At 39.3% G+C, this 27588-nt stretch overlaps 1 protein-coding gene and 1 pseudogene across 1 annotated transcript; one reads left to right on the top strand and one right to left on the bottom strand.

The window, feature by feature from the left end:
* Positions 1-488: 488 nt before the first annotated feature.
* LOC140548912 (uncharacterized) overlaps positions 489-27588 on the bottom strand; it is a 34550-nt pseudogene continuing 7450 nt past the window's right edge.
* On the top strand, positions 3506-27206 carry LOC140548911 (uncharacterized). Its single transcript, XM_072672097.1, is given in 5 exon segments — positions 3506-3771; positions 5324-6068; positions 9967-10630; positions 12729-13603; positions 25227-27206. Coding segments are annotated over 4 exon segments (2589 nt in total). The 5' UTR covers positions 3506-3771; positions 5324-5518; the 3' UTR covers positions 25727-27206.

Below are 27588 nucleotides of genomic sequence, written 5' to 3'. Positions count from 1 at the left end.
GCGTTCATTTTTCCAACACCTAATGCATAAAATCAATGTTGAAAATGTATTTATGTGCTATTTTACACTAATCCGACACTGTACCGTCGCCATGTGTACATTCCTCCACATGTGCTTCACTGGTCTTCTCTAAACATAGTAAAGAAAATGTAGTGTGAAGTAGCAGTATTCCTGTCGGAGGAGACAAAATATATGATCTTTATAGCAAATTAGACGGTTAGCTTACCAACACTGTTTGTTGTTTTTGTCTGAAAAACCGAACTAGTCACATTTAAGTGCTATCCTCACTGTGCAAATAATTAAACAAACCATTTCATTCAGACATTCAATATGTTCAACATGTTAACACCACCTATTTGAACTTAAAGTAAAAAAGTATTTCTTTAAAATTCTTTAATTTCTTGAGATTTATGTTTTTGTTACACATGAACAATCATGCTGAGTGTAAATATTGGTCTGCCGATTTCATACAAATTATCATTTGCTTTCTAAAAAAAAAAAAAAAAAACTAACAAGTATTGTTGCACTGCAAGAAATATGAACTGTAAAACTGTTTGAACATTACATTTTACAGTGTTAATATTTCTTGCAGTACAACAATACTTAATCTGAGGATGTAAAATGATCATTGGATAGCAATGTTTTGAAATGTGAACCAGAGTTTACAGGAATATAATCCCTGTAGCATTTAATAGCACGGATACAACAAGCACGATCAAAAACACACACCTCAAATGCTTAAAAGAGCTCAACTAAAAACCATTGCGTCTGCAAACCAAACGTTGATTAACAAAGTACAGACATGTCATAATAAAGTGTAGACGTGTGCTAGATGTTACATTATGTATTTTTGAAACTGGGATCTGGAATGGTTTTAGGTCTGTCACTGCCCGATTCCATGACTGCTCTTAGTGCACTTGTGTTTCTTTAAAGTCTTTGAATGTCTGAAGCTCTTCTCACAGTCTGAGCAGTAATATGGTTTATTTCCTGTGTGAATACGCTGGTGTTGTTGGAGAGTACTCCCTCGAGAAAAACTCTTCCCACAGTCTGAGCAGTAGTATGGTTTCTTTCCTGTGTGAATACACTGGTGTTGCTGGAGAGTGCTCCGTTGACTAAAACTCTTCCCACACTCTGAGCAGCGATACGGCTTCTCTCCAGTGTGAATGAGCTGATGTGTTCTGAGATGACTCTGTCTAATAAAACTCTTCTCACACTTTGAGCAGTAATACGGTTTTACTCCTGTGTGAATGCGCTGGTGTGTTTTAAGATGACTCTGATGATTAAAACTCTTCCCACAGTCTGAGCAGTGGTATGGCCTCTCTCCTGTGTGAATGAGCTGATGGGTTTTGAGATGACTTTGTCGATTAAAACTCTTCCCACAGTCTGAGCAGTGATATGGTTTCTCTCCTGTGTGAATGAGCCGGTGCGTTTTAAGATGACTCTGATGATTAAAACTCTTCCCACAGTCTGAGCAGTGATACGGCTTCTCTCCAGTGTGAATGCGCTGGTGTAGTTGGAGAGTCCTCTGATGATTGAAACTTTTCCCACAGTCTGAGCACTGATATGGTTTTTCTCCTGAGTGAATGAGCTGGTGTATTTTGAGATTGCTCCGATGACTGAAACTCTTCCCACAGTCCGAGCAGTGGTGAGTTTTCTTGTCTGTATTTTTCTGCATTTGTCTGCGAGGTGTGGGAGAGGACGTTCGCCGAGTACTGGAGGTTTTTTTGGATCTCATGTTCCTCCACTCTTTCAGCAGCTTAACGTCTTTGTGAAATGTTCGGATTGTGAAGCTAAATTTCAATGATGTACCAAAGTCGACACTAGGAGCAGGAGAAGACTTGGAACATTTCTGGAAAAAAAAAGAAAAAGAAAACATAAGATCAAAGCAGAATGCATGAGAATCCTTGTTTGGGTGGGAAATGGAAATTATTGAAACTGGGCACATCAAACATTTAATTAAACAAACTATTTCATTCAGACTTTCAACATTTGGCTTAAAACTAAATTATAGGACAGACAGATAACCAAAATGTTTCCGAATGCTTCTTCATTCAGCTGCTACAATCATGAGTTACATTACCAAAAAAAAAAAAAAAAAAATATCAATGAGGCCATGCCATGCAAGCCTACAATCAGGAATGCAAATTTTAGAATTTCTTTGCAAATTTGAATCTGGCATTCTGATTTGTACTGTTGATGAGTGGTTGGTATCTTGTAGTGGGGCCTCTATATTATGGCTTTTGTCATCAAACACTGAATTGAGACACCTTCACCACTGGCCTGTTGGCAGTTGCTGCTTAAGGTGGCACAACCAGTTGTAAAGTTATGGATGGGTAATTGGGGTAAAGGTGTTAAATACGTTTTTATCCTCAGTTTTGTGATTCTGCTCATTCTCACTGTCTTATTTACATGAAAACATCTAGTGCGACACTGAGGTGACTTGAGGCTTAACTATGGGAAAAACAATAATAAGAATAATTTGACCATCAATACGAATTCATAATGTGGAGGATTTGTAAAGACTTCCTGTAAATACACAGCAAAAAGCTTTTAACATCAAGGCTAACAACATTATATAACACTGGTCAAACATCTATTTAAACATTTTTGTCCACAGTAGCACCCAGCACAAACTGCACAAACTGCAGAAACTGCACAAACTGCACAAACTGCAGAAACTGCACAAACTGATAGTAGTGTTGCTGAGTTGTTGGACTGCACAGTATTTTCAGTCGCCCTAACTCTAGATATGCATATTGATATGCACGTTGATGAACAGCTAATATGTATTGCACTGTATTCAGTACATGTACAGAACAGTCAGTATGCCATGTTTAAGCGTTATAAACATTCTGCAGATTTTTCAGCTTACCGTTTTTTCCCTTATAATCCATGGTTATAACGGTCGCTCATTTCTACACGTCTTGAATTTTCGGAAATAGGTCATTTATTGCCCCCTACCGGCAGAATATTGTTATTACGACATTTTAAGGTGGACTGGGAAATCCGACTAAAACACCAACTTTAGCCTCTTCTATTAACAGTCCTCAATCACACACCATCTCTTAGTCTACCAGGCATTCGGTCAGGGCGAGGTCACTGAAAGTGCTTCACTGTTTACACAGAAAATACCCTTCTAATACATCTAAGCTTAGACTCTACTAACACACAAGACAACATTGAGACCATAACACTGCACTACACCTCGCCCGAGTCCTCTCAGAAGAGGGGGGTCTTCTGTCTGGGTTTGAGGACAGTGAGTGTGGGACTCTGCTGTTCGGACACCCAGGGGCAGCTCGCTCCACCACTTCGGTGCAGGACAGAAGAAAGCCTGGATCCTCGTCTTCCGTGGATCTTAAAGGACGGCGGGTCGAGCCGAGCCGGACTTGAAGCTGGAGGACCTCTTGGTTTTGTAGGCCAGTGTTGGGGTTTCAAATCTGATGCGGCCACAGCAGCTACAGGAAGCCAGTGAAGAGAACGTGTGTTCGGGGGGGGGGGCTTTGTTGCTCTGCAGGACTTTTATTTTGACAACTAGTTGCTAGTTGGAACGCCATTGGCTCCTGAGCGAAAGTAGAGTTCTGATTGGCTGCCCAGCAGAGCTTCGGATGTCTGCAGCTCAAGTCTTATACGCTTGTCGTTGTTTATAACGTTTAGCTTTAGCCCGGTCTCCAGTAACGTGGAGAAGCAGCAGATCCAGCTGTGATCAGCACCTCCACACCTCTGTGCTCAGACTGCTCTGCTGGAGGAACACCATCAGCTCTACTGTTGAAGGTATGGAGGTGCTCCACTCTTCATCACACTGTTCTACATTTACTCTTAGACACATAGAAACCCTTTCAGAAGGAGCAACATTGAAGAGAACACAGAAGCAGCTTCGTCCAGGAGCTGCTTGATGATCTTCTCCTAGTTAGCTTTGATGAACAGTTGGTTTCTGCTGGGTTTCAGATCTACAGGAGCTTTCAGCTACTTAGAAACCCTGACAGTTGGTTTATTGGGGTAATAGTTCTCTGGTCTGGGGGGTTAAAGTGAGATTGTGCTGCTGTTGTTTCTAAACTCCTTCATGCTGACTGTAGAGATCTCTCCTTTATGCTCATGTGTTTCTCCACGCCAGAGTCTGTCTGTGTACAGAAAGTATATCTTTATGAGGCTTTATAAAACTCTGTGTAAAATAGATGATGAGATTCAGCATGGAGGTGGAATGAGTGTAGAACGGTCATATATGCAGATGTTCCACAACGTGGGAATTAATGTAGTTATTTAATTAATAGCAGTTCATTTTAGAGCAGAATGGAGTTCTTCCTGAGAGATGTGTAGTTTGGGTGGGGTTGCTGATCAGTGGTATGTTGATCAGGGGTAGATAGATTAAGAGATGGTGGGTGATTGAGGGCTGTTAACAGATGAGACCGGCATCTTTAGGTAAGTCATTGTTTTAAATAGCCAATACATTTACATTTACATTTACGGCATTTAGCAGACGCTCTTATCCAGAGCGACATACAAGGTTATGTCAGTGGTAGGTAGTGGTATTATCTGTTGCGCCACACCAACCATAGCCTACATACATATTATGACCATGTAGTCTGATAAAAGTGCATAAAACAAGAAGCCAGTGCCATTTCAGTCATTTATACTGAGATTCATTTGTTATGACTGCAAATCAGTCATAACATCCTGAAGTAAAATTACATTACTACATGTAAGACTAATCCCAGACGAAAAATCTAGATATGCAGGAATGAGTAATGGCCCCAGAGATGGTATGTTTATTCAGATGACCAGCTCTCACACCAAATTATGATTCTTAAAATAGCAGACCATTAAAAACATGGATTAGGAAAAAAATGAACTCATTGTTTGACTATAATCTTGAATTACTGAAAAACATCTCTGTAGCACCTGAATTTAGCATATCAGCTGTTATGCACACCCATAGAGGTGTATTGCACTTTTAGAAGACTTTCCAATAACTAACTACAGAGTTTTAAATAGTATCTTGAATGTGACATTATCTCATAAGAATAGATAACATATCATCAATAGAATGAATGACAAAATAATTACTGTGTTGCTGTTTTTTATTTTGATCATCTGAACTTGATATATGAGAGCAGTCACAGATTGTTGTGCTAGTTTTTGCAGTGTTACTAGCCTAAAACGTGCGTTAATAAAACTGTTAGGAAAAACGTTGAAAGCTTAAATCAAATAGTTTGTTTAACCACCCCTTCCCCATTTTAGTTCTGCTTTCTTGTTACATTTCACTTCCTAAATTAGGATTCTCCTGCATTTTGCATTAAGTTTGCTTTTCTTTTTTTTTTGCTTCCAGAAACGAATGTCATCCCATTTCAAGTCTTCTCCTGCTACTACTGTTGACTTTCCTGCTTAACTTAAGTTAACTTCACAAATACACACAATCAGAAGATTTCACAAAGATGTTAAGCTGCTGAAAGAAAAAAAGAACAAGGCAACCAGAAAAATCAACAATACTCAGTGAACCTCCTCTCTTAAACCTCACAGACAAATGCAGAAAGCTACAAGCAAGAAGAAAACTCACCACTGCTCAGACTGTGGGAAGAGTTTTACTAGACAGAGCAATCTCAAAATACACCAACTCATTCACGCTGGCAAAAAGCAGCACCAATGCTTAGTATGTGGAAAATATTTTAATCAACAGAAGACTCTCCAACTACACCAGCGCATTCATACAGGAGGGAAACCATATTACTGCTCAGACTGTGGGAAGAGTTTTAATCAACGGAGTCATCTTAACATACACCAGCTCATTCACACAGGAGAGAAGCCGTATCACTGCTCAGACTGTGGGAAGAGTTTCAGTCGTCAGACTCATCTTAATCAACACAGGCGCATTCATACAGGAGAGAAGCCGTATTGCTGCTCAGACTGTGGGAAGAGTTTTAATCAACAGAGTCATCTCCTTCAACACCAGGTCATTCACACAGGAGAGAAACCATATTACTGCTCAGACTGTGGGAAGAGTTTTAATCGACAAAGTACTCTTCATCAGCACCAGCTTATTCACACAGGACAGAAACCGTATTATTGCTCAGAGTGTGGGAAGAGTTTCAGGCATTCTGAAACAATTAGGAGACACAAGTGCATTAGAAGCAATCACAGAAATGGGCAGACACACCTCAAATCATTGCAGATCCTAGATATCAATTCGGCACCACTTTCAATTTCAAGTTGAGGTTCAAAATTGTGCTTGTCAGACCTTGATAAAGTGCACAGATTTTGGCTCAAACCTCTACAAAATAATCTCAGTTTTTCAAGGGAGCTACGGCTACCCGCATTAAGTCCACCACCTCTGGATGCCTCCCCATTACATGGCCAAAAGAGGTCAAAGTTCATCAGCAATGAAGAATGTACTGAAAGATGCCCTACATGGGGTGTACCCTGTGACCCTGAGGTTAAGCTGAAAAGGACAAACCAACTTTAGTGTCAGCTTCAAAGCAGATGAATTTTTTGCAAAACATGTTGGTGTGAATTATTGAGGATGTTTAGAGAAAGTTATATGAACAGTTAAACACCTTGACCAAGTGGGATCTATTCGTAATCATACATCTGATAACATGAGAAAGCAGTTATGTCTGATATGGCTTAATGTGTCCACTAATAATGGCCATTTCCCTAAACGCAGAAAAGGCATTTGATAGAGTCAAGTAAGAATTTCTGTTTTGAGGATGGAGAAGGTTTGGATTTGGCCCTTCTAGAATAAAAAAGATACAAATTCTGTATATGAGCCACAAGGAAGCAATAATAACTAATGGGTTAATATAATCTGTTTTCAGGAATGTGCCAGGGGTGTACCTTAAGTCAGATATTGAGTTTATGGAGGGTGGAATGAGTACAAACCTGTGCCATATGTTGATGAAATATAATGTGAAATGTGAGTCTTCTGTGAGAAGACTCACAGAAGTCCAGTTTCTTGTTCTGTGTAGGTTTTTGCCATTAGATTTTTGTTTCAAAATTAAAAAAAGGAAACCATCTGTTAATTTGTTTCTGATTTTACCCATGAAATAAAAAAGCAATGAATGCTTTTAATCAGTCAGTCCTGTTTTTTGTTTATTTGTTAGAAAGTGCCCCAGGAGTGAAATCAGATTTATTTTGTGGCACTAATCACATTATTTTTTGGCACTAATCCATTTTACAAAATCATTCCTAAATCAGCGGTGATTAGCAAACACGACCCTTAGTTTATTGCCAGACACACAGAAGACAGACCACTTATGAATAGACAGTCAAGAAAAAAATGGATCTCTGCTGTACCTCAGCCCGATCACCAACTCTACAAACATTCAAAGCTTTTTAAAAATGGTTAATTGCCTCAAAAGCAATTCTCCTTTTCTAACCAGTGTTCTAGTTGATCAGATGATCTCTATCATAAATCAACTAATATCAACTCTACTGCCACTCAGAGCCATGGACACGCCACACTCTTCATGTGCCCTTTTTTTCTTATTTATAGTAACTAATGTGCTTACTACTATTGTCCATGGAAAACCACACCAGGAGAACATAAGCTGGTATTATTTTTGCTGCTACTTGTAGCTTCAGTTATAATGCGTAATTTCCAGGATAGGAAAAATATGCTACTCCATTACATACATTTTTAGAAATTGGACTTTTATTAGACTTTTTAAGTACACATGCAAAAAACGCAACCAAAGGCTGCAAAACTGCAAGTGCATCAGAGCACCACTGAACAGAGTCAGATACATGAAAATACATCAACTGCAACTGTTCTTTAAAGCATGCTCCCTTTTTGAAGTATGTATGTTTGTTATATACTTTTTATTTTACCTTCCCTGTATATCATTCTCTAATAATAATTATAATTATTTAAAACCTAAAAATAGAGCATGCTCTATTGCTCAAATTGCATCATAGCTTAACTGCATGGAACTTCACAGCAGCCTAAAAACAAATCTTTCTGTTCTCAGTTCTCTCTCAGTGTTGTGGACTCCCTGCCATGCACAGTTTAAACTATTAAACTAATCAAGCTGATTAGATAAATAACAGAGCCTTTATGGGCTGATTGGTGTGGCGCAACAGATAACACCACTACCTGCCAGTGAGCTATCACACCATGTGGGAGACTGGGGTTCAAATCCCGGTCTGGGTGGGTCTGGGTGGGTCTGGGTGCTGCGCTACACCAATAAGAGTCCTTGGGCAAGACTCCTAACACTGCATTGGCCCACATCTGTAATACGAGTAACCTTGTAAGTCGCTCTGGATAAGAGCGTCTGCTAAATGCCGTAAATGTAAATGTAAATTTAGGGCTTTAATAACATCATGACATTATTAGACAAACCTTTAAAACCTTTATTCTGATGGGTAATTGTGTTTTTTTTTATGTATTTTATTTTATTTGCAGGTTGGATTGCAACCTTGAATAATGGCTGCATTACATCATTTGATTTTTAAGATGGAAAAACCTTTAAACAGTTCTTAATTAATATAACTTCATAACCCTGTAGACATCAGTTAAGGTTGAATTTCTGACACTAAATCAGCATTGATTTGGGCAACATCGTAGTGCATGTATACTTATCTCTGACTAATGATAATAATGATCATCATCATTATATAAACATGTTTTTTGACACAGCAAAAACACAATAAATACTTGGATGCCAGTGAAGTACATATGAAGGAGTGTGTTCATGGTAACAGCATTGTACACTGAATTTTGCACGTATTCAATGTGCATAAATAAATACATTCTGGCAGAGATCAATATGAATTTGATGCATTATGTTATTTTATTTAGTTGTCTGTGTTTAAAAAATTGAATAACAGTGAAGCAAGGTAAGCCCCGCAGGGTTGCAGGACTTTTATTTTGGCAAATAGTTGCCAGCTGTACTGTCTTTGGCCCCTGCGCGGAAGTAGAGTTCTGCTGTTTGAATGCTGCCTCGGTGGACTTCTGGAGGTCTGCAGCTGGAGCTGGTAAATTTAATTTGAACAAGGTTTAATTTTAAGTGGAGACGCAGCAAATCCAGCTTTGATCAGCAGTCCACACTTCAAGTATATCTTTATGAGGCTTTATAAAACTCTGTGTAAAATAGATGATGAGATTCAGCATGGAGGTGGAATGAGTGTAGAGACAGTCATATATGCAGATGTTCCACAATGTGGGAATTAATGTAGTTATTTAATTAATAGCAGTTCATTTTAGAGCAGAATGGAGTTCTTCCTGAGAGATGTGTAGTTTGGGTGGGGTTGTTGCTGGTCAATGGCTGGTAGATTAAGAGATGGTGGGTGATTGAGGGCTGTTAGGAGGGTTGTAAGGTGTGAGAACCATTCAAGAGTGTAACAGTGCTGGAGAACCCATACTCTGCATTAGTGCACAATCTCAAAACAGAGGGTAGAAACTTAACACCTTTTCCACATGTGGAAAAATATAACTGTCCGTCCATGCCCACTTCATAACTAGTTTTGCTGCCTGGAAGGCAATGAAGTGATTTTCTTTAGTTACTGCTGCTGTTCAGTAACAGCAGCTAAAATACATTTATACTCAATACTCATATTAACACAATATAATTATGCTCATGGAGAGACTTGGATGTTTTTTTAAATAAATTTTAAAACTAATGGACTAGGAGTAATGGACTATTAGTGCTTGACAGTGTGAGCAGTTATTGCTGTGACTGAATTAATAACAGTAATGTGAGTCATATGCAGGGGCTTATATTGTATTAAATGAAAAGTTTTCTTTTTTGTTTGTTTCTTCCAGAAATAAATGCCATCTCATTCCAAGTCATCTTCTGCTCCTAGAGTTAACTTTCCCACTTGGTTGGAATTTAGCTTTTACAAAGATGTTAAGCTGCTAAAATAAATGCAAGAACATGGCATCAAGAAAAATCTCCAATACTCAGCAAACATCCTCTCCTACACCTCAGACACAAATGCAGAAACGTAGAAGCAAGAAGAAAACTCACCACTGCTTAGAGTGTGGTAAGAGGTTTATTGAACAGGGTCATCTGAAAGCACACCAGCGTATTCACACAGGAGAGAAACCATATCACTGCTCCAACTGTGGAAAGAGTTTTACTCATCAGAGTCATCTCAACACCCACCAGCGCATTCACACTGGAGAGAAGCCGTATCACTGCTCAGACTGTGGGAAGAGTTTTAATCAGCACAGTAATCTCTTACAGCACCAGCGTATTCACACAGGAGAAAGGCCATATTACTGTTCAGACTGTGGAAAGAGTTTTAATCATCAGAGTGCTCTCCAACAACACCAGCGCATTCACACAGGAGAGAAGCCTTATCAGTGCTCTGAGTGTGGGAAAAGTTTTAATCGACAGAGTAATCTCCAACTACACCAGCGCATTCACACAGGGGAGAAACCCTATCACTGCTTGAAGTGTGGGAAGAGTTTCAATCAGCAGAGTAATCTCCAACTACATCAGCGCATTCACACTGGAGAGAAGCCATATAACTGCTCAGAGTGTGGAAAGAATTTTTCTCAAGAGAGCAATCTTCTGCAACACCAGCGCATTCACACTGGAGAGAAACCGTATTACTGCTCAGACTGTGAGAAGAGCTTCAGACATTCAAACACATTTAAGAAACACAAGTGCAATATAAGTAGTCACAGGAACGGACAGTGACACCTAAAACCATTCTGGGTCCCAACTCAAATTGTAGAGATCTGGGTAACTTGTTTATATTAAAATTTGTTTATTCTAAAAGCGTATTGTTTCTCACAATAGAATTACAGTCCTGTCACCACATTGACAATTTTTGCAACAGCATGTTTTTGTTTAACATTGTCATTAGCTGCATGCCTAAACTTTGTATTATTGGCATGTTTGTCTTCTGTGAATTTGTTTTGTGAAATTCACAAATTTACCCTTCCATCATCCTTCATTATGTGCTTTTTTGTAATTGTGAAAATATGCCTGTGCATTTCATTGTTTGCAAACCTGATTGTACTAGATTGTTTAAAATAATGAAATTACTTTTGTACTTTTTCCCCATAATGGTGTTTGTTTTTCTTCCTCATATATTTAGATTCTATTTTGTTTGTTTATGGATTGAACAGTTGTTACTTTTTTTGTTTGTTTGTCTTTAGTTTTAATTCGTGTGAAGATGTGTCTGTAATTTACTGAGCAACATTCAATTTACCACTCACTGTGCATTTGCTCTGCAAGTGCTATTTTGTGGTAGTTTTCTAAATTAACATATAATGATAATAATAATGATATTAATGATAAATGTGAATTTCAGCACCACTAAAACACAGTTTACACTTTTTGGGAGGAAAACACTTTTTATGTTGTTATGTCAAAACATTTAATCAGTATTGAATCATCGTAGCAGGACTTTTATTCTGACAGATATTTGCCAGCTGTAACGGCATTGGCTCCTGAGCGGAGTTCTCTAGTCTGATTGTTTCTTCTGCGGAGCCACTGTTGAGCGTTAGGGTGGAGCAGTGCTGTTTACTGTATCTGCTCAGATCCAGAGACGAAGCCATTGAGATCTATTGATCCACATCTTCTAATAGTTTCATCCAGCGGACTCTGGACATCTGCTGGCCGCTCTTTTACCATGAAGAGCTTCTCTGTAGGAGAATATGGAAGGTGGGGCTAACTGTAGCCCGGTCTCCAGTAAAGTGGAGAAGCAGCAGATCCAGCTGTGATCAGCACCTCCACACCTCTGTGCTCAGACTGCTCTGCTGGAGGAACACCATCAGCTCTACTGTTGAAGGTATGGAGGTGCTCCACTCTTCATCACACTGTTCTACATTTACTCTTAGACACATAGAAACCCTTTCAGAAGGAGCAACACTGAAGAGAACACAGAAGCAGCTTCGTCTTACCATGTTCACCTAATCGAGATGCTGCTGTTGATGACGTTCGTCATGACTTTCTTTCCTTTTCTTTTGACCCCAGTAGAGAACACTGAGCTTGCAATACCAGCATGGCGTGCTACAACAGTCACTAATGGAAATGAACGGACTTCAAAAGAACTTATTCAAACGACTGTAATTTTCAGTTTAAAGAAACTTTTGAAGGGAAAAAATGGCCATGTAGATAGGACTGCTGTATGATTAGTTGACTGCTGGACATTGTGGTGTCTAAATCAGTCCACCCTGTTGCTGATCAGTTGTGCAGGTGTGTTCGTGTAATATTTTTGTATGTCATGATGAATAGACCAATATAAATCACCCAGAATACTTGGAATAATATTTCACACTTTTACAATTATGTTACATTAACTTATATATATGTGAATTGTATAGATGTATAAAATTTATTTTTCCTGTAAAGATAAGGTTTGTTCCAGCAATGGTAGGCTATATATATATATATATATATATATATATATAAAACTTAAAAGTGACATTGCACGCCTAAATATTTGATTTGCTATGTATTATACTCCCCCTGCATACATTTCTTATTCCCAAATGTTTTTATTTCCATTTCCGCCGTGAACGAGTATTGTTCTGCATTTGCATTAAACTTTCTCTGCTTCTTTCAGGAGTAAATACTGTCCTGTTCCAAGTCTCTTCCTGCTCCTACTGTCAACTGTCCTCCCTGGTTAAAATTTTGCTTCACAAATACACACAATCGGAAGATTTTAAGATTGAGATGTTAAGATGTTAAGCTGCTGAAAAAGCGAGAGAACCTGCCATCCATAAAAATCTTCAACACTCAGGGAGTGTCCTTGCCTACAACCTGCAGACAAATGCAGACAAGTACAGGCGAGATGAAAACACACCAGTGCTCAGACTGTGGGAAGAGTTTTAGTCAACAGAGGACGCTTCAACAACACCAGCGCATTCACACAGGAGAGAAGCCATATCACTGCTCAGACTGTGGGAAGAATTTCAATCAACAGAGCAATCTCAACACACACCAGCGCATTCACACTGGAGAAAAACCATATCACTGCTCAGACTGTGGGAAGAGTTTCAGTCATCAGAGTCATCTCAGCACTCACCAGCGCATTCACACTGGAGAGAAGCCTTTTTATTGCTCAGACTGTGGAAAGAGTTTTAATCGACAGAGTTCTTTCCAAAAACACCAGCTCATTCACACAGGAGAGAAACCATATCACTGCTCAGACTGCGGGAAGAGTTTCAATCAACAGAGTAATCTCCAAATACACCAGCGCATTCACACTGGGGAGAAGCCTTATCACTGCTCAGACTGTGGGAAGCGTTTTAATCATCAGAGTCATCTCAATCAACATCAGCGTATTCACACAGGAGAGAAACCGTATCACTGCTCAGACTGTGGGAAGAGTTTTAATCGACTGACTTCTCTCCAACAACACAAGCGTATTCACACAGGAGAGAAACCATATCACTGCTCAGAGTGTGGGAAGAATTTTAATCAACAAATTACACTCCTGCAACACCAGCGTATTCACACAGGAGAGAAACCGTATCACTGCTCAGAGTGTGGAAAGAATTTTAATCGACTGAGTTCTCTCCAAAAACACCAGCGCATTCACACAGGGGAGAAACCGCATCACTGCTCAGACTGTGGGAAGAATTTTTCTCAAGAGAGTCATCTCCTTCAACACCAGCGCATTCACACAGGAGAGAAACCATATTACTGCTCAGACTGTGAGAAGAGCTTTAGGCATTCAGATACATTTAGGAGACATAAGTGCATTAAAATCAGTAACTGAAAGGCAGCAACACACCTAAAACCAATTTATGTCTCATATTTACATTTTTTAGCTGTTGCTTTAAACAGTTTCTGAAGCATATATTCATAGAACTATTGATAATGTTTTGTGCTAAATAATTGAAGCCTACAGTCAAGCTTAATTCATTAGATATTAACTCCAGGCAAATCCTTGGGTACACTACACAATTTTTACAATCATTGCAAATTACAGAATACCCAGACTGGGTATCTCCACAAAACAAAAGTCTTATGTTACCTAGGAGAAACTGATTTGAGCCACCATTTGCACTGAAGTAAAATAAAAGCAATGTGAAAAATGACTTTGGGTAAGGTTGTGGGTGGGAAGACAATCAGCTTGATATGTACAGACTGCAGCGGGAGTTGGAGGTGAGCAGCACAGCACATATTGGAGCTTACCTATATACAAGGCAGATGTTGGCTTTTTTCCATTCCTCCTTAAATGATGCTTCAATGTCAGACATGTACTAGCACCAGTATGTTGCTGCTGCATCAGTTAAGGTATAAATAAAATAAAATGCCTAAAATTGCACTTTTCATGCTTAGTTTAGACTCTTGAGATTAATGTGATGTGCTCAAGAGTCAGGTAAAAGAAATGTAAAAGTTTGATATGCTCCAACTTGTCTGAAATATGATTGGGAGGCCAAAAGAGTCTGTGCTCCTTACAGAGTACTATATTATCTCTCTAACTGTTGACTCTGAGCCAGCCAGCACAAACTCAGCCAGACAGAATTGGGGTAAAAATCGCATAGTCGCAATTCGAAAGGACGTAGATTTGTTTCCTGGTGCGTAGTACCTCAGCAATTAACTCCTCAGCTGCTGCACTAGCAAGCTACTCAGTGATGAGAAAGAGGGGAGCTCCAGATGTTTACATCTGCCATCGCTAAGCTGCAGAATAGCATGGCTTAATTAGAGAACTGCAGTCATCAAAACAACTTTTTTGGGGGGAAACTTTTCAAGAATATAGAGGGTCTTGATGCAATCTCCTTTCTGCAGTGCCTGCTCCTGCTTTGGTTTCCTTCATTAGTGCAGAGGGTAGTTATCGAAATTAAGTAGCGCATTGAGTCTACAACAATAGGTTAACAACAACATACTATTCCTAATACTTGTCATTTAACCATCTCTTGAGCATTGTGGCTTTAAAAAAACAGCTTGGACATATTCCAAGGAATGACTTTTTGGCTAGTTACTGCAGGGTTACAAAAGAAATATTACAGAATAATTCAAAAATACTGTTCACCTAATACAATGAAAGGTGATTTGGTTGTAGTGGATAGAAAATTACATTTGCAAGTGGAGGTATCAGCAGAGGAGTCTCTGTAGATGTTATTTAGATATTACTAAAATTAAACACAGTTCAGTGCTGTTTAGTGTCCCGAACATAAAGCCAATTACAGTTCAAAACATGAGATGTAACAAACAATGACTTAAGTAGGGCTTTAAAGTAACTAATATTAGCTGCTTCTTCTATAAAGAAGCAAAAGATGGTGTACCTCCAGTGCTCTTGTTAGCGATTTGGGATCTGGTTGGACTGTTATTATTGAACTTCACATACAAAAGTCAGTTGTTGTCATGAGCATCAAAATGCAGTTATACTGAATTATACTCTACTACTCTATTCCAGTCTGGAATAGTGAGTTTGATGAGCTTTCAGTGTTCTGGGACTGGGTGATGATTTGGCGTAATGTTTTCATCCAAATTTCCAATTCTACTACTGAATCCGTTGTCTCTCCCCAACCCACTTCACTGAAGCAAGCAGTTGCATAAATTACACCACAAAAGGCTAACACTCAACAGCAATATATGCCCCCTTGCAGGGACCTTTAGGTGAGCAACATCAAAGATCTGATTTGACGGTTATATTTTCAACTTTAATGCAAAAAAGGAAGACGGAAACTGCTCTGATAGAGGAAGAACACAGCGGAAGCGGAGACGTACGGACAAAAGCAACGAGTGCACAAAGTAATAAAATCTTCTTGATCCTGCTGTTCCAAGGAGAACACCACACAATCTGGAAGAGAAGGTAAATAAGCTACAAACAGTGTTTTTTTAGGAACTAGGTACTATTTGGTGCTTTTATCCACTATGTAGTAGCCTAATTATGTATCCCATGATCAAATGGGTTTATGTATTGTTTTTAATTATTAATTTAAAGGTAGCAACCATGAGTGAAATTTTTAAAGTTTAGTTAAACAATCACTTGTTAAAAATGTTTTTAAGAACAATATTAGATTATAATATAATACCTGAAGATGTAATATATGGGTGTAGCACACAACTATATTTACTTCTAATAATATGCTTCAGAAACTGTTGAAAGAAACAGCAGTTTTTTTTCCCCTCTATGAACAACTTCCCAAAAAGTATTTAATCTGTGTCGGGACCTGGAATAGCTTTAGGCGTGTCATTGTTTCCGTGACTGCTCTTAGTGCACTTGTGCCTATTAAATGTCTTTAAATGCCTGAAGCTCTTCTCACAGTCTGAGCAGTAATACGGTTTCTCTCCTGTGTGAATGCGCTGGTGTTGAAGGAGATTACTCTCCTGAGAAAAACTCTTCCCACAGTCTGAGCAGTGATACGGCTTCTCTCCAGTGTGAATGCGCTGGTGTTGTTGGAGAGAACTCTGCTGATTAAAACTCTTCCCACAGTCTGAGCAGTGATATGGTTTCACTCCACTGTGAATGCTCTGGTGTGTTTTGAGATGACTCTGTCTAGTAAAACTTCTCCCACAGTCTGAGCAGTGATACGGTTTCACTCCTGTGTGAATACGCTGGTGTCGAAATAGATGACTCTGTTGAATAAAACTCTTCCCACACTCAGAACAGTAATACGACTTCTCTTCTGCATGAATACGCTGGTGTGTTTTAAGATTACTGTGTTGATTAAAACTCTTCCCACAGTCTGAGCAGTGATACGGCTTCTCTCCTGTGTGAATGCGCTGGTGTGTGTTGAGATGACTCTGATGATTGAAACTCTTCCCACACTCCGAACACTGGTGAGTGTTCCTCTTGCCTATACCTTTCTGCATTTGCCTGTGCGGTGTAAGAGGGGAGCTGCGCCGAGTATTGTTGATTTTTCTGGTTGCCATGTTCTTCCCCTCTTTCAGCAGCTTAACATATTTGCTAGTTCTTCTAATTGTGTTTATTTGTGAAGCTAAATTTCAACCAGGTAGGAAAGTCAACACTGGGAGTAGGAGAAGACTTGGAAGAGGACGGCATTCATTTCTGTAAGAAACAAAGAAACAAGAAAAGCTAAGCTCAGTGAAAAATGCAAGAGAATCTAGTTTGGGGTGGGAAATGAAAATGTGTGTGTGTGTGTGTGGGTGGAGGGGGATATAACTTAACAAACCATTTAAGTTTCTAACAAATGTGCATATTTGGGATATGTTACATGAAGAAAACTATTGGGACACACTTCAATCATTGGATTCACGTGTTTCATTCTGTCCCATTGCCACAACTGTATAAAAAAAGCACCTAGCCATGCATCCATGACATCAGCACCAAACCTTTACCGGGAGCTTCATTGTATGGGTATCCATGGCCAAGCAAGCCTTACATCACCAAGCACAGTGATGTAAGGCTTGCTTCCAGTGAAGGGATATTACAATGCTTCAGCAGACCAAGACATTCTGGACAACTGTATGCTTCAAACTTTGGGGTAACAGTTTGGGTAAGGCTCTTTTCTGTTGCAGCTTGACTGCCTGTGCCCCAGTCTGCAGAGCAAGCTCCATTAAAGTCATAACCTGTGTGTCACAATCAACAGACTATTTGAGAAATAGTTCCCATTAGACCATTACTTCTCATTAAAACCCTTACAAGGATCAAAATAGGGGAAAATGGTACAGTAATATGTCTTGTCTGTTAGCTAATAAATTCTGGTCTCACATTTGACAAGCAGAAAGTACAATGTTATCTTTGTGATCGTATATGCCAAGTTTAGAGGGTCAGAATAAAAAAAAACCCCAGCAAATTCATAATCCTAGTTCCACAAATAACTGCACATTAATTCCCACATTGTGGAACATCTGCATATATGAGTGTTTCTACACTCATCCTGCACGAAGCTGCTTCTGTGTTCTCTTCAATGTTGCTCCTTCTGAAAGGGTTTCTATGTGTCTAAGAGTAAATGTAGAACAGTGTGATGAAGAGTGGAGCACCTCCATACCTTCAACAGTAGAGCTGATGGTGTTCCTCCAGCAGAGCAGTCTGAGCACAGAGGTGTGGAGGTGCTGATCACAGCTGGATCTGCTGCTTCTCCACTTTACTGGAGACCGGGCTACAGTTAGCCCCACCTTCCATATTCTCCTACAGAGAAGCTCTTCATGGTAAAAGAGCGGCCAGCAGATGTCCAGAGTCCGCTGGATGAAACTATTAGAAGATGTGGATCAATAGATCTCGATGGCTTCGTCTCTGGATCTGAGCAGATACAGTAACCAGCCCTGATCCACCTTAACGCTCAACAGTCTGCAGCTGCAGAGCTCCGGAGCTCCGCTGAGGAACCAATCAGACGACAGAACTCCAGTTCAGCTCAGGAGCCAATAGCGTTACAGCTGGCTGTCAAAATAAAAGTCCTGAACCGCTATGAGGCTTACCTATAATTTTTTAAACTAACTTTAAAAAGAAATATCCAGATACAACATGAACCAGTCTTCACTTCCGCATCTCCTAATGCATTAAATCAGTGTTGATCTTTGTTTTTCTTTATTTGTACCCATTGATTTATGCCATTCTTACGCTCATTTAAAAAATGTATGTAAAATTACTGTCATCATGTCAATCCATATGTGCTTTATTGGCTTAAAAGGCACATTTACATATTTATTATTAGTATTAGTATTTATCCTTACTGAGAGCTTTTAAAGTATACATGCTTTTGTGGGACAGCTTTTTTCTTGCCCATATGAATGCTGATTCAGTTTCTCAATTTTAGCATCAAATGATTTCTATGAGATTATATTGAATAAAAATTGTTTAAAGCTTATTTTTACATCATCAACATCAAATGATGTAATGCAAACATAATTTAATGTTGATTCAATATTTATTTTTTGCTTCATAGAAATGCCTTGTAATAAACTGAATGGCTACATAACATCATTTGATGTTGATGGCCTTCAAACATTTTGTATTCAATATAACTTCATAGACATTTAATGCTGAAATTCAGAGACTAAATCAATGCTAAATCAAAGCTTTCTCTAAGGATAAAACATACTAATACCCTGAATAAGAATGTTCTAATATGGTTCACGCTGGACCTGAAAGAGAAGGTGATCCCCTTTGTTGGGGGAGGCTGGGTTAGATCACAACTTGTCACACCATGTAAAACAGAGAAGACAAAGGATGTGATAGCATTTTATACTGAGGGCTTGTTGTGTGGTTCCTGGTTGGGCAGTGAGATCTTCTCTTGTTACGGTGTGGTGTGGGGTTTGGACTCAAGTGCAGTTAAACTTTGATTTATTATTATTATTACATGAAACTACCCCTCTTATGGTGTGTGCTTGGTGACTGTTGGGCTTGAAAACAAAGGGAAAAAACAGGAGTGGTGTTTACTCAAACAAAAGACAACTCAAATGATTTTTTCTTTTCACTTCAGCTTTTCACTGTTCCCAACTTAAACTTTTCTCTTTTCACTTCAGCTTTTCACTGTTCCCAACTTAAACTTTTCTCTTTTCACTATAGCTTCTCTTCGCTGTTCCCAACTTAAACTTTTCTCTTTTCACTATAGCTTCTCTTCGCTGTTCCCAACTTAAACTTTTCTCTTTTAACTTCAGCTTCTTTTCTCTGTTCACAACTTAAACCCACTGTTACCGTTCGCCCCTCTACAAAGGTGCGACGGGGAAGTGTGTTTGGCTGGGTGTATTTACACCGTGCCACACAGGTGGGTCTGGTCAGCGTTGATTAACACTGGGGATTCTGGGGCTTGGAGTTCTTTGCTCTACCCCACCAGCTTTCATACTTTGCTGGCCAGGCCCCCTGCTGGTGGCTAACGGTACATGCTGCCTGCTCACATTCTCAAGGCTCAGAGACAGAGACTTGAAAGGGATAACCAATAGCGACCCCATTTATTTATTTTGCATACTCATTAACATAAGTAAAGCTGTTGTGTATCCCCATTCAGAACAAAACAGGAGAAATATTTACCATTTAAATACCCTAATCATATTTAATATTTTTTTACAGGCTGAGATAGAATCACAACTGCAGTTTCACAGGCAGCCAGTTTGATCAGTCTTGCTGGTCACAATGATCACAATGCTGGGAAACAGACAATACAAGAGGCTTTTTGGTAGGACAATCTTCAGGATGCTGAATGTAATTTTGGCATTTGGTACAATGTTTCAACATTTTTCTTTTTTGGCTTTATCATAGTTTATCATATCATATTTCTCCATTCGTTAATTCCTGTGTATTTATGTACCATAAATACACAGGAATTACATTTACATTTAATATGCATTCATTTTGGCGACAGAATTTTATCATCTAAAAACAAGCAGATGTACATCCACCACCACGTCCAATTAACACTGCATGTTACGCCATTCCTGCACTGGGTTTCTCACCAAAGCCAAGCCTTAAGTTCATCACCCATTTATAATTTCAGTGGCCAGTACCTGCAAAAATATTCGTTGCATACCAGTTCACACCAGTTCATGCTTTTAAATCTGACACGGACTTTGCCATAAGCAATTCACCAGGATTTGGAAGAGCAAGAGAGTGAAGAATTCAGAACTTACTGAAATTGATAAGAAACAATGTGCAGTAAGATTTTAGTTCTTTAGTGTATTAGTACATTAGAAGATTTATTTCAAGGCAGGGTTTTGTGTTTTGGATTTAATAAGGTGAACTTCTAAGTTGATAAGCTTGTGGTTATGGTTAAAAGTAACAATGTTTACATTCAGTTTGAACCTAGACAAATAACTGTTAAAATCGCCTGATAAATTCACAAATAAAAACTTACTGTGAGCCATACAGAAATATTAACTTAAATATTGTCACTATTGTACAAATCCTTATTACCAAAAGAAAAATGGAAAAAAAAAACTTTTCTTGGGACAGGGATGCCTGGGTTTAGTAACGATGGTGATGAAGATGAGGTTAAACTTTAAGACACAAGACATTTTTCCTCTTATTGACACTCATAAAGCTGGCTGACATTTGCAATATTACCACCTTCAGCTGAACTGTTAATGAATACACTTAATAAAACATTTATTAAAAGAGAAGTGAGTGAGCCTGAAGCAATGAACAGAAGAGTAATCCAGAGGACTGATCTTAGAGGAGTCGGCTTGGAACAGTAAAGAGTGATCTAGGAGTGATCTGGGAAGGGAAGCACTACTGTATGAAATAAGGTCAAACCTCTAAGTGAAACACATGGCCATTAACAGCTTAGGCGGGGCAATCACCCTGTGGGTTCTGTCCATTTTCATAGTATGGGACGTCTTGGTGATCTTCGACCCTAACACTTATTTTACTACTATTTTGGTGATATAGGCTCCTACAGTTTTTGTACCCTTTATCAGTTGTCATGTGAGGACAGTCGGGTTTGGTAATATGGGCCGTTTTTGTGATATTAGGGTTAGGACAACTTTAAAGATCTATGACTGACAGGGGCAATAAAATGTATTAATTGAGTATTTTGGCAGAGTTTGTGTTTTGGCAGTGTGGTATTTTACTACTTTTTTTTATTTACTTGCCAAGTTTAATTGCCAACTTTCTGATGGGTAGTTTAAGCCATAAGTTTGAACCAGCCTTTATTTAAGAACATAAGTGAGACATAATCCTGAGTGGAACTAGCTGACAGATCATGCTCAACTGTTGCTGGAGATGTGTGGTGAGCAATAAAATAAAAAAAAATAAAAAAAACTATGTTTACTTGAAGCGCTAGCTAGTTAGGCTTCACTTAAAGCTGACAGAGAACATTTTTGCACTCAAAATCATAGTTTGATTTTATGAATATGCTTCAGAAACTGTTCAATAAACAAGTTACCTATATTCAGAACAGCATTCATTAGTGTAGTTGCCTCAGTAAAAGAGAGCCATGTTTAAATTGGGATGCAGCCACAGTAACATAACATTTTACAGCATAAATGTACATCATTGTATAGGAATAAACAAATTAACACATGCAAAGTTTCAAAATGTGGTTTAATACTAACAAAAATGCTTAGGACAGATTTAATTAATCAATTTATTTATTTATTTATTTTTGTTAATTCACGCAGGACCCGCGGATACAGCCACTACCTGCAGTTTCCCGTCATACGTCACCTACGTTTGGTTTGATTGCAAATGTCAATATGAATGAAATCCAGGACTGAAATGTAACAATGGATCGTTTTCTTGCTTGGCCCAGACCAACAGAACCGAACTACAAGCTGCTCTTAATGCACTTGTGTTTCTTAAATGTATTTGAATGTCTGAAGCTCTTCTCACAGTCTGAGCAGTAATACGGTTTCTCTCCAGTGTGAATGCGCTGGTGCTGCTGGAGATTACTCTCTAGAGAAAAACTTCTCTCACACTCTAAGCAGTGAAATGGTTTCTCTCCAGTGTGGGTACGGTGGTGACGCTGAAGTGTAATGTGATTATTAAAACTCTTCCCACAGTCTGAGCAGTGATAGGGTTTCTCTCCTGTGTGAATGCGCTGGTGTTGTTGGAGAGTACTCTGATGGTTAAAACTCTTCCCACAGTCTGAGCAGTGATAGGGTTTTTCTCCTGTGTGAATGCGCCGGTGGGTGTTGAGATGACTCTGTTGATTAAAACTTCTCCCACACTCTAAACAGTGATACGGTTTCTCTCCTGTGTGAATGAGCTGGTGTTGTTGGAGATTACTCTGATGTTTAAAACTCTTTCCACAGTCTGAACAGTGGTGAGCTTCCTTCTTGTCTGCACTTTGTCTACGAATTGTAGGAGAAGACTTTTGCTGAGTATTGGAGACTTTTCTGGTTGCCATGTTCTTCACCTCTTTCAGACGTTTAACATCTTTGAGAAAATCTTTGATCTGATTGTGGGTATTCCTACATTTCAACCAAGTAGTCAACACTAGGAGCAGGAGAAGACCTGGAACAGGATGACATTAATTTCTGTAAGAAGCAAAGAAAAATGAGCTCAAGGCAAAGTGCAGGAGAATCCTAGTTTGGGTTGGGAAATGCAAATGATTTAACCCGGGAACAAATCAAGTGGAGCCATGCAAGCCTGCAATCGGAAATGGAAATCTACATTTCTACAAATTGAGATACCTTCACCCCTGCCCTGTGGAGGTTGCTGATGAGGTTACTGACTGTTTGTGGGATTTCTTCACAGCTCTCCTTGACTGACCTGTTTCATGACCTGGCTCAGGATATCCCAAACTGTTGTACTGGTTCTGCCCATCTAAAGACTTAGTTTTCTCTTTCCACAGCTTCAAAATGACTTGCTTTTCTCCCAGAAAAAAATCTACAGTTCAAACCAAGAGTAGACATTCAGAGCTATTAATCATTTAAACAAATCAGTCTAACAGGGCACACCTAGGGGCTTTTACCCTCTGTTTTGTAATTCTGATTCTGGTGAAGACAAGGTGGCAAATGTCATTTCTGTCAGGTATCAAGTATAACTTTTTCTCCACATTAGCATCCCTGCTCCAACTGCAGACAGTCATTTACAGATAAGGCTACTGGAAATGCTTATAATACTGTATTATGTTCTTGTTTTGTTCCATGTTGCACCTTTTGTTCTGGGAAAAGCAATTTCATTCCACTGTGTATTTGTACAGAGCTGAAATGACAATAAAACCCACTTGACTTGACAATACACCTCTGTATATGCATAACAGCCGAATGGCTATAATGTTGCTCCTTCTGAAAGGGTTTCTATGTGTCTAAGAGTAAATGTAGAACAGTGTGATGAAGAGTGGAGCACCTCCATACCTTCAACAGTAGAGCTGATGGTGTTCCTCCAGCAGAGCAGTCTGAGCACAGAGGTGTGGAGGTGCTGATCACAGCTGGATCTGCTGCTTCTCCACTTTACTGGAGACCGGGCTACAGTTAGCCCCACCTTCCATATTCTCCTACAGAGAAGCTCTTCATGGTAAAAGAGCGGCCAGCAGATGTCCAGAGTCCGCTGGATGAAACTATTAGAAGATGTGGATCAATAGATCTCAATGGCTTCGTCTCTGGATCTGAGCAGATACAGTAACCAGCCCTGATCCACCTTAACGCTCAACAGTCTGCAGCTGCAGAGCTCCGGAGCTCCGCTGAGGAGCCAATCAGACCGCACTCTAGGCAACGGCTGGCAAATAGCTGTCAAAATAAAAGTCCTTTAACGCTATGACGCTTACCTTGTTTTATTATTTGTTTAAAATTTGATGGACACGAAATGTGCTGTGGTGTTGAACATTTAAAGGCAACTGTAAAACAAGGTAAACCCCACAGCGCTGCAGTACTCTTATTTTGACAGGTAGTTCCCAGCTTTACAGCCATTGGCTCCTGAGCGGAAGTAGAGTTCTGCTGTTTTGATTGCCGCCTCGGTGGAGCTCCGGAGCTCTTGTGTGTAGAAACGGTTGATTCAACTTTAACTAGGTTTAACTTTAAGTGGAGAAGCAGCAGATCCAGCTGTGATCAGCACCTCCACACCTCTGTGCTCAGACTGCTCTGCTGGAGGAACACCATCAGCTCTACTGTTGAAGGTATGGAGGTGCTCCACTCTTCATCACACTGTTCTACATTTACTCTTAGACACATAGAAACCCTTTCAGAAGGAGCAACATTGAAGAGAACACAGAAGCAGCTTCGTCCAGGAGCTGCTTGATGATCTTCTCCTAGTTAGCTTTGATGAACAGTTGGTTTCTGCTGGGTTTCAGATCTGCAGGAGCTTTCAGCTACTTAGAAACCCTGACAGGAAAAAAAGAAATCACATGTTTAACCAGTTTAAATGGAGAAAGCTGACTTGGTCTTTGCACCTGTGTTCTACACTGAGCATGGAGAAAATAAAGAAGAGTAGAGAACTGTCAGAGGTTGTGAGAACCATAGACATACTACAAGTTGTTCTTGTAGCCTTGAGGCCTGGAGCATACCTGAATCAATTGGCAAAAGAAGTGTGGTCCAAAATTCCAGTAGAAAGGTGTAACAAACTCCTTCATGGTAACAGGAAGCAATTAGTTTCAGTCATTGATGGAAAAAGATAAGCGAGAATGTTGAATTAAATTTGTTGTTTGTTTGTTTATACCTCCCCCATATGTTTTTGTTTCCCAGTTAAATCATTTGCATTTCCCAACCCAAACTAGGATTCTCCTGCACTTTGCCTTGAGCTCATTTTTTCTTTGCTTCTTACAGAAATGAATGTCATCCTGTTCCAGGTCTTCTCCTGCTCCTAGTGTTGACTTTCCTACTTGGTTGAAATGTAGGAATACCCACAATCAGAAGATTTTCTCAAAGATGTTAAGCTTTTGAAAGAGGTGAAGAACATGGCAACCAGAAAAGTCTCCAATACTCAGCAAAAGTCTTCTCCTACAATTCGTAGACAAAGTGCAGGCAAGAAGGAAGCTCACCACTGTTCAGACTGTGGAAAGAGTTTTAAACATCAGCGTAATCTCCAACAACACCAGCTCATTCACACAGGAGAGAAGCCTTATCACTGTTTAGAGTGTGGGAGAAGTTTTAATCAACAGAATCATCTCAACACCCACCGGCGCATTCACACAGGAGAAAAACCCTATCACTGCTCAGACTGTGGGAAGAGTTTTAAACATCAGAGTACTCTCCAACAACACCAGCGCATTCACACAGGAGAGAAACCCTATCACTGCTCAGACTGTGGGAAGAGTTTTAATAATCACATTACACTTCAGCGTCACCACCGTACCCACACTGGAGAGAAACCATTTCACTGCTTAGAGTGTGAGAGAAGTTTTTCTCTAGAGAGTAATCTCCAGCAGCACCAGCGCATTCACACTGGAGAGAAACCGTATTACTGCTCAGACTGTGAGAAGAGCTTCAGACATTCAAATACATTTAAGAAACACAAGTGCATTAAGAGCAGTCATGGAAATATGCAGTGACGCACCTAAGGGTGTTTATACTTGTAGTTCGGTTCTGTTGGTCTGGGCCAAGCAAGAAAACGATCCATTGTTACATTTCAGTCCTGGATTTCATTCATATTGACATTTGCAATCAAACCAAACATAGGGGAAAAAGTGACATATGACGGGAAACTACAGGTAGTGTTCTGTACAAGGTGGCTGTGTCCACGGGTACTGCGTGAATCAAGTAAAAAAAAAAAATTGTACCTGTTTGACCTTTAAATCGGTCCTAGTATTTTTATATTAGTGTTAAACTGCATTTTTGATACTGTACATATGTTAATTTGTTTATTCCTGCATAATGATGTACATATAAGCTGTAAAATGTTATGTCACTGTGACTACATCACAACTTGAACATGGTTCTTCTTTACTGAGGCACCTACGCTAATGAATGCTAGTGATCCCTCTGAATCATTTTGTTTTTCTGCCTGTATTCTTAAAATATATTGTATTCTTAATAATAAATATTCTGCTAGCATATGTGCCTCCCACAAAAAAAGTACGCAAAAAGTCCTGAAATACCTTAAACAGGTTTATTCTAGAATGTTCTCTGCCAGGTTAAGTGAAGCCTAACTAGCTAGTGCTTCAGGTAACATAATTCATTTATTTATTTATTTATTATTATTTTTTTATTGCTCACCACACATGTCCCATATCTGCCCTCACAGGACAACTGCCCCATCGACTCTGATGTCATGGACATATGCTTCAATCACAAATTCAACCTACTTTTCATACAGTGAGGGTTATATTACCAAAATGTCCCATATTACTAAAGTGTGCATGCTGGCACAGAGCCAACACTGAAGCCCTAATCGTTAGGGTTTCAAAGATTTGCAAGCTCAACAAGATGGCCAATAACGGGTATGAAAACTGTAGGAGCCTATATCACCAAAATAGTAGTAAAATAAGTGTTAGGGTCGAAGATCACCAAGACGTCCCATACTATGAAAATGGACAGAACCCACAGGGTGATTGCCCCGCCTAAGCTGTTAATGGCCATGTGTTTCACTTAGAGGTTTGACCTTATTTCATACAGTAGTGCTTCCCTTCCCAGATCACTCCTAGATCACTCTTTACTGTTCCAAGCCGACTCCTCTAAGATCAGTCCTCTGGATTACTCTTCTGTTCATTGCTTCAGGCTCACTCACTTCTCTTTTAATAAATGTTTTATTAAGTGTATTCATTAACAGTTCAGCTGAAGGTGGTAATATTGAAAATGTCAGCCAGCTTTATGAGTGTCAATAAGAGGAAAAATGTCTTGTGTCTTAAAGTTTAACCTCATCTTCATCACCACTGTTACTTTTTTATCCACTTAATCCAGTTTAGGGCCACAGATACCCAGGCATCCCTGTCCCAAGAAAAGACGATTTTTTCCCTTCTTCTGTAAAGTTGCTTTTTGGTAATAAGGTTTTGTATGATAGTGACAATATTCAAGTTAATATTTCTGTATGGCTCGCAGTAAGAAAAAACTAAATTAAAAATGTAATTTTCTTAAAATGAATTTTATTTGTGAATTTATCAGGTGATTTTAACAGTTATTTGTCTAGGTTCAAACTGAATGTAAACATTGTTACTTTTAACCATAACCACAAGCTTATCAACTTAGAAGTTCACCAAGTGCACATTATTAAATCCAAAACACAAAACCCTGCCTTGAAATAAATCTTCTAATGCAATGAAGAGCTAAAATCTTACTGCACACTGCTTCCTATCAATTTCAGTAAATTCTAAATTCTTCTCTCTCATGCGCTTCCAAATCCTGGTGAATTGCTTATGGCAAAGTCTGTGTCAGATTTGAAAGCATAAACTGGTGTGAACCGGTATGCAACGAACAT

This window comes from Salminus brasiliensis, unplaced genomic scaffold (genome assembly GCF_030463535.1).
Source record: "Salminus brasiliensis unplaced genomic scaffold, fSalBra1.hap2 scaffold_49, whole genome shotgun sequence".
NCBI classification, from domain to species: domain Eukaryota; kingdom Metazoa; phylum Chordata; class Actinopteri; order Characiformes; family Bryconidae; genus Salminus; species Salminus brasiliensis.
This window is presented reverse-complemented; position numbering and strand designations above follow the sequence as displayed.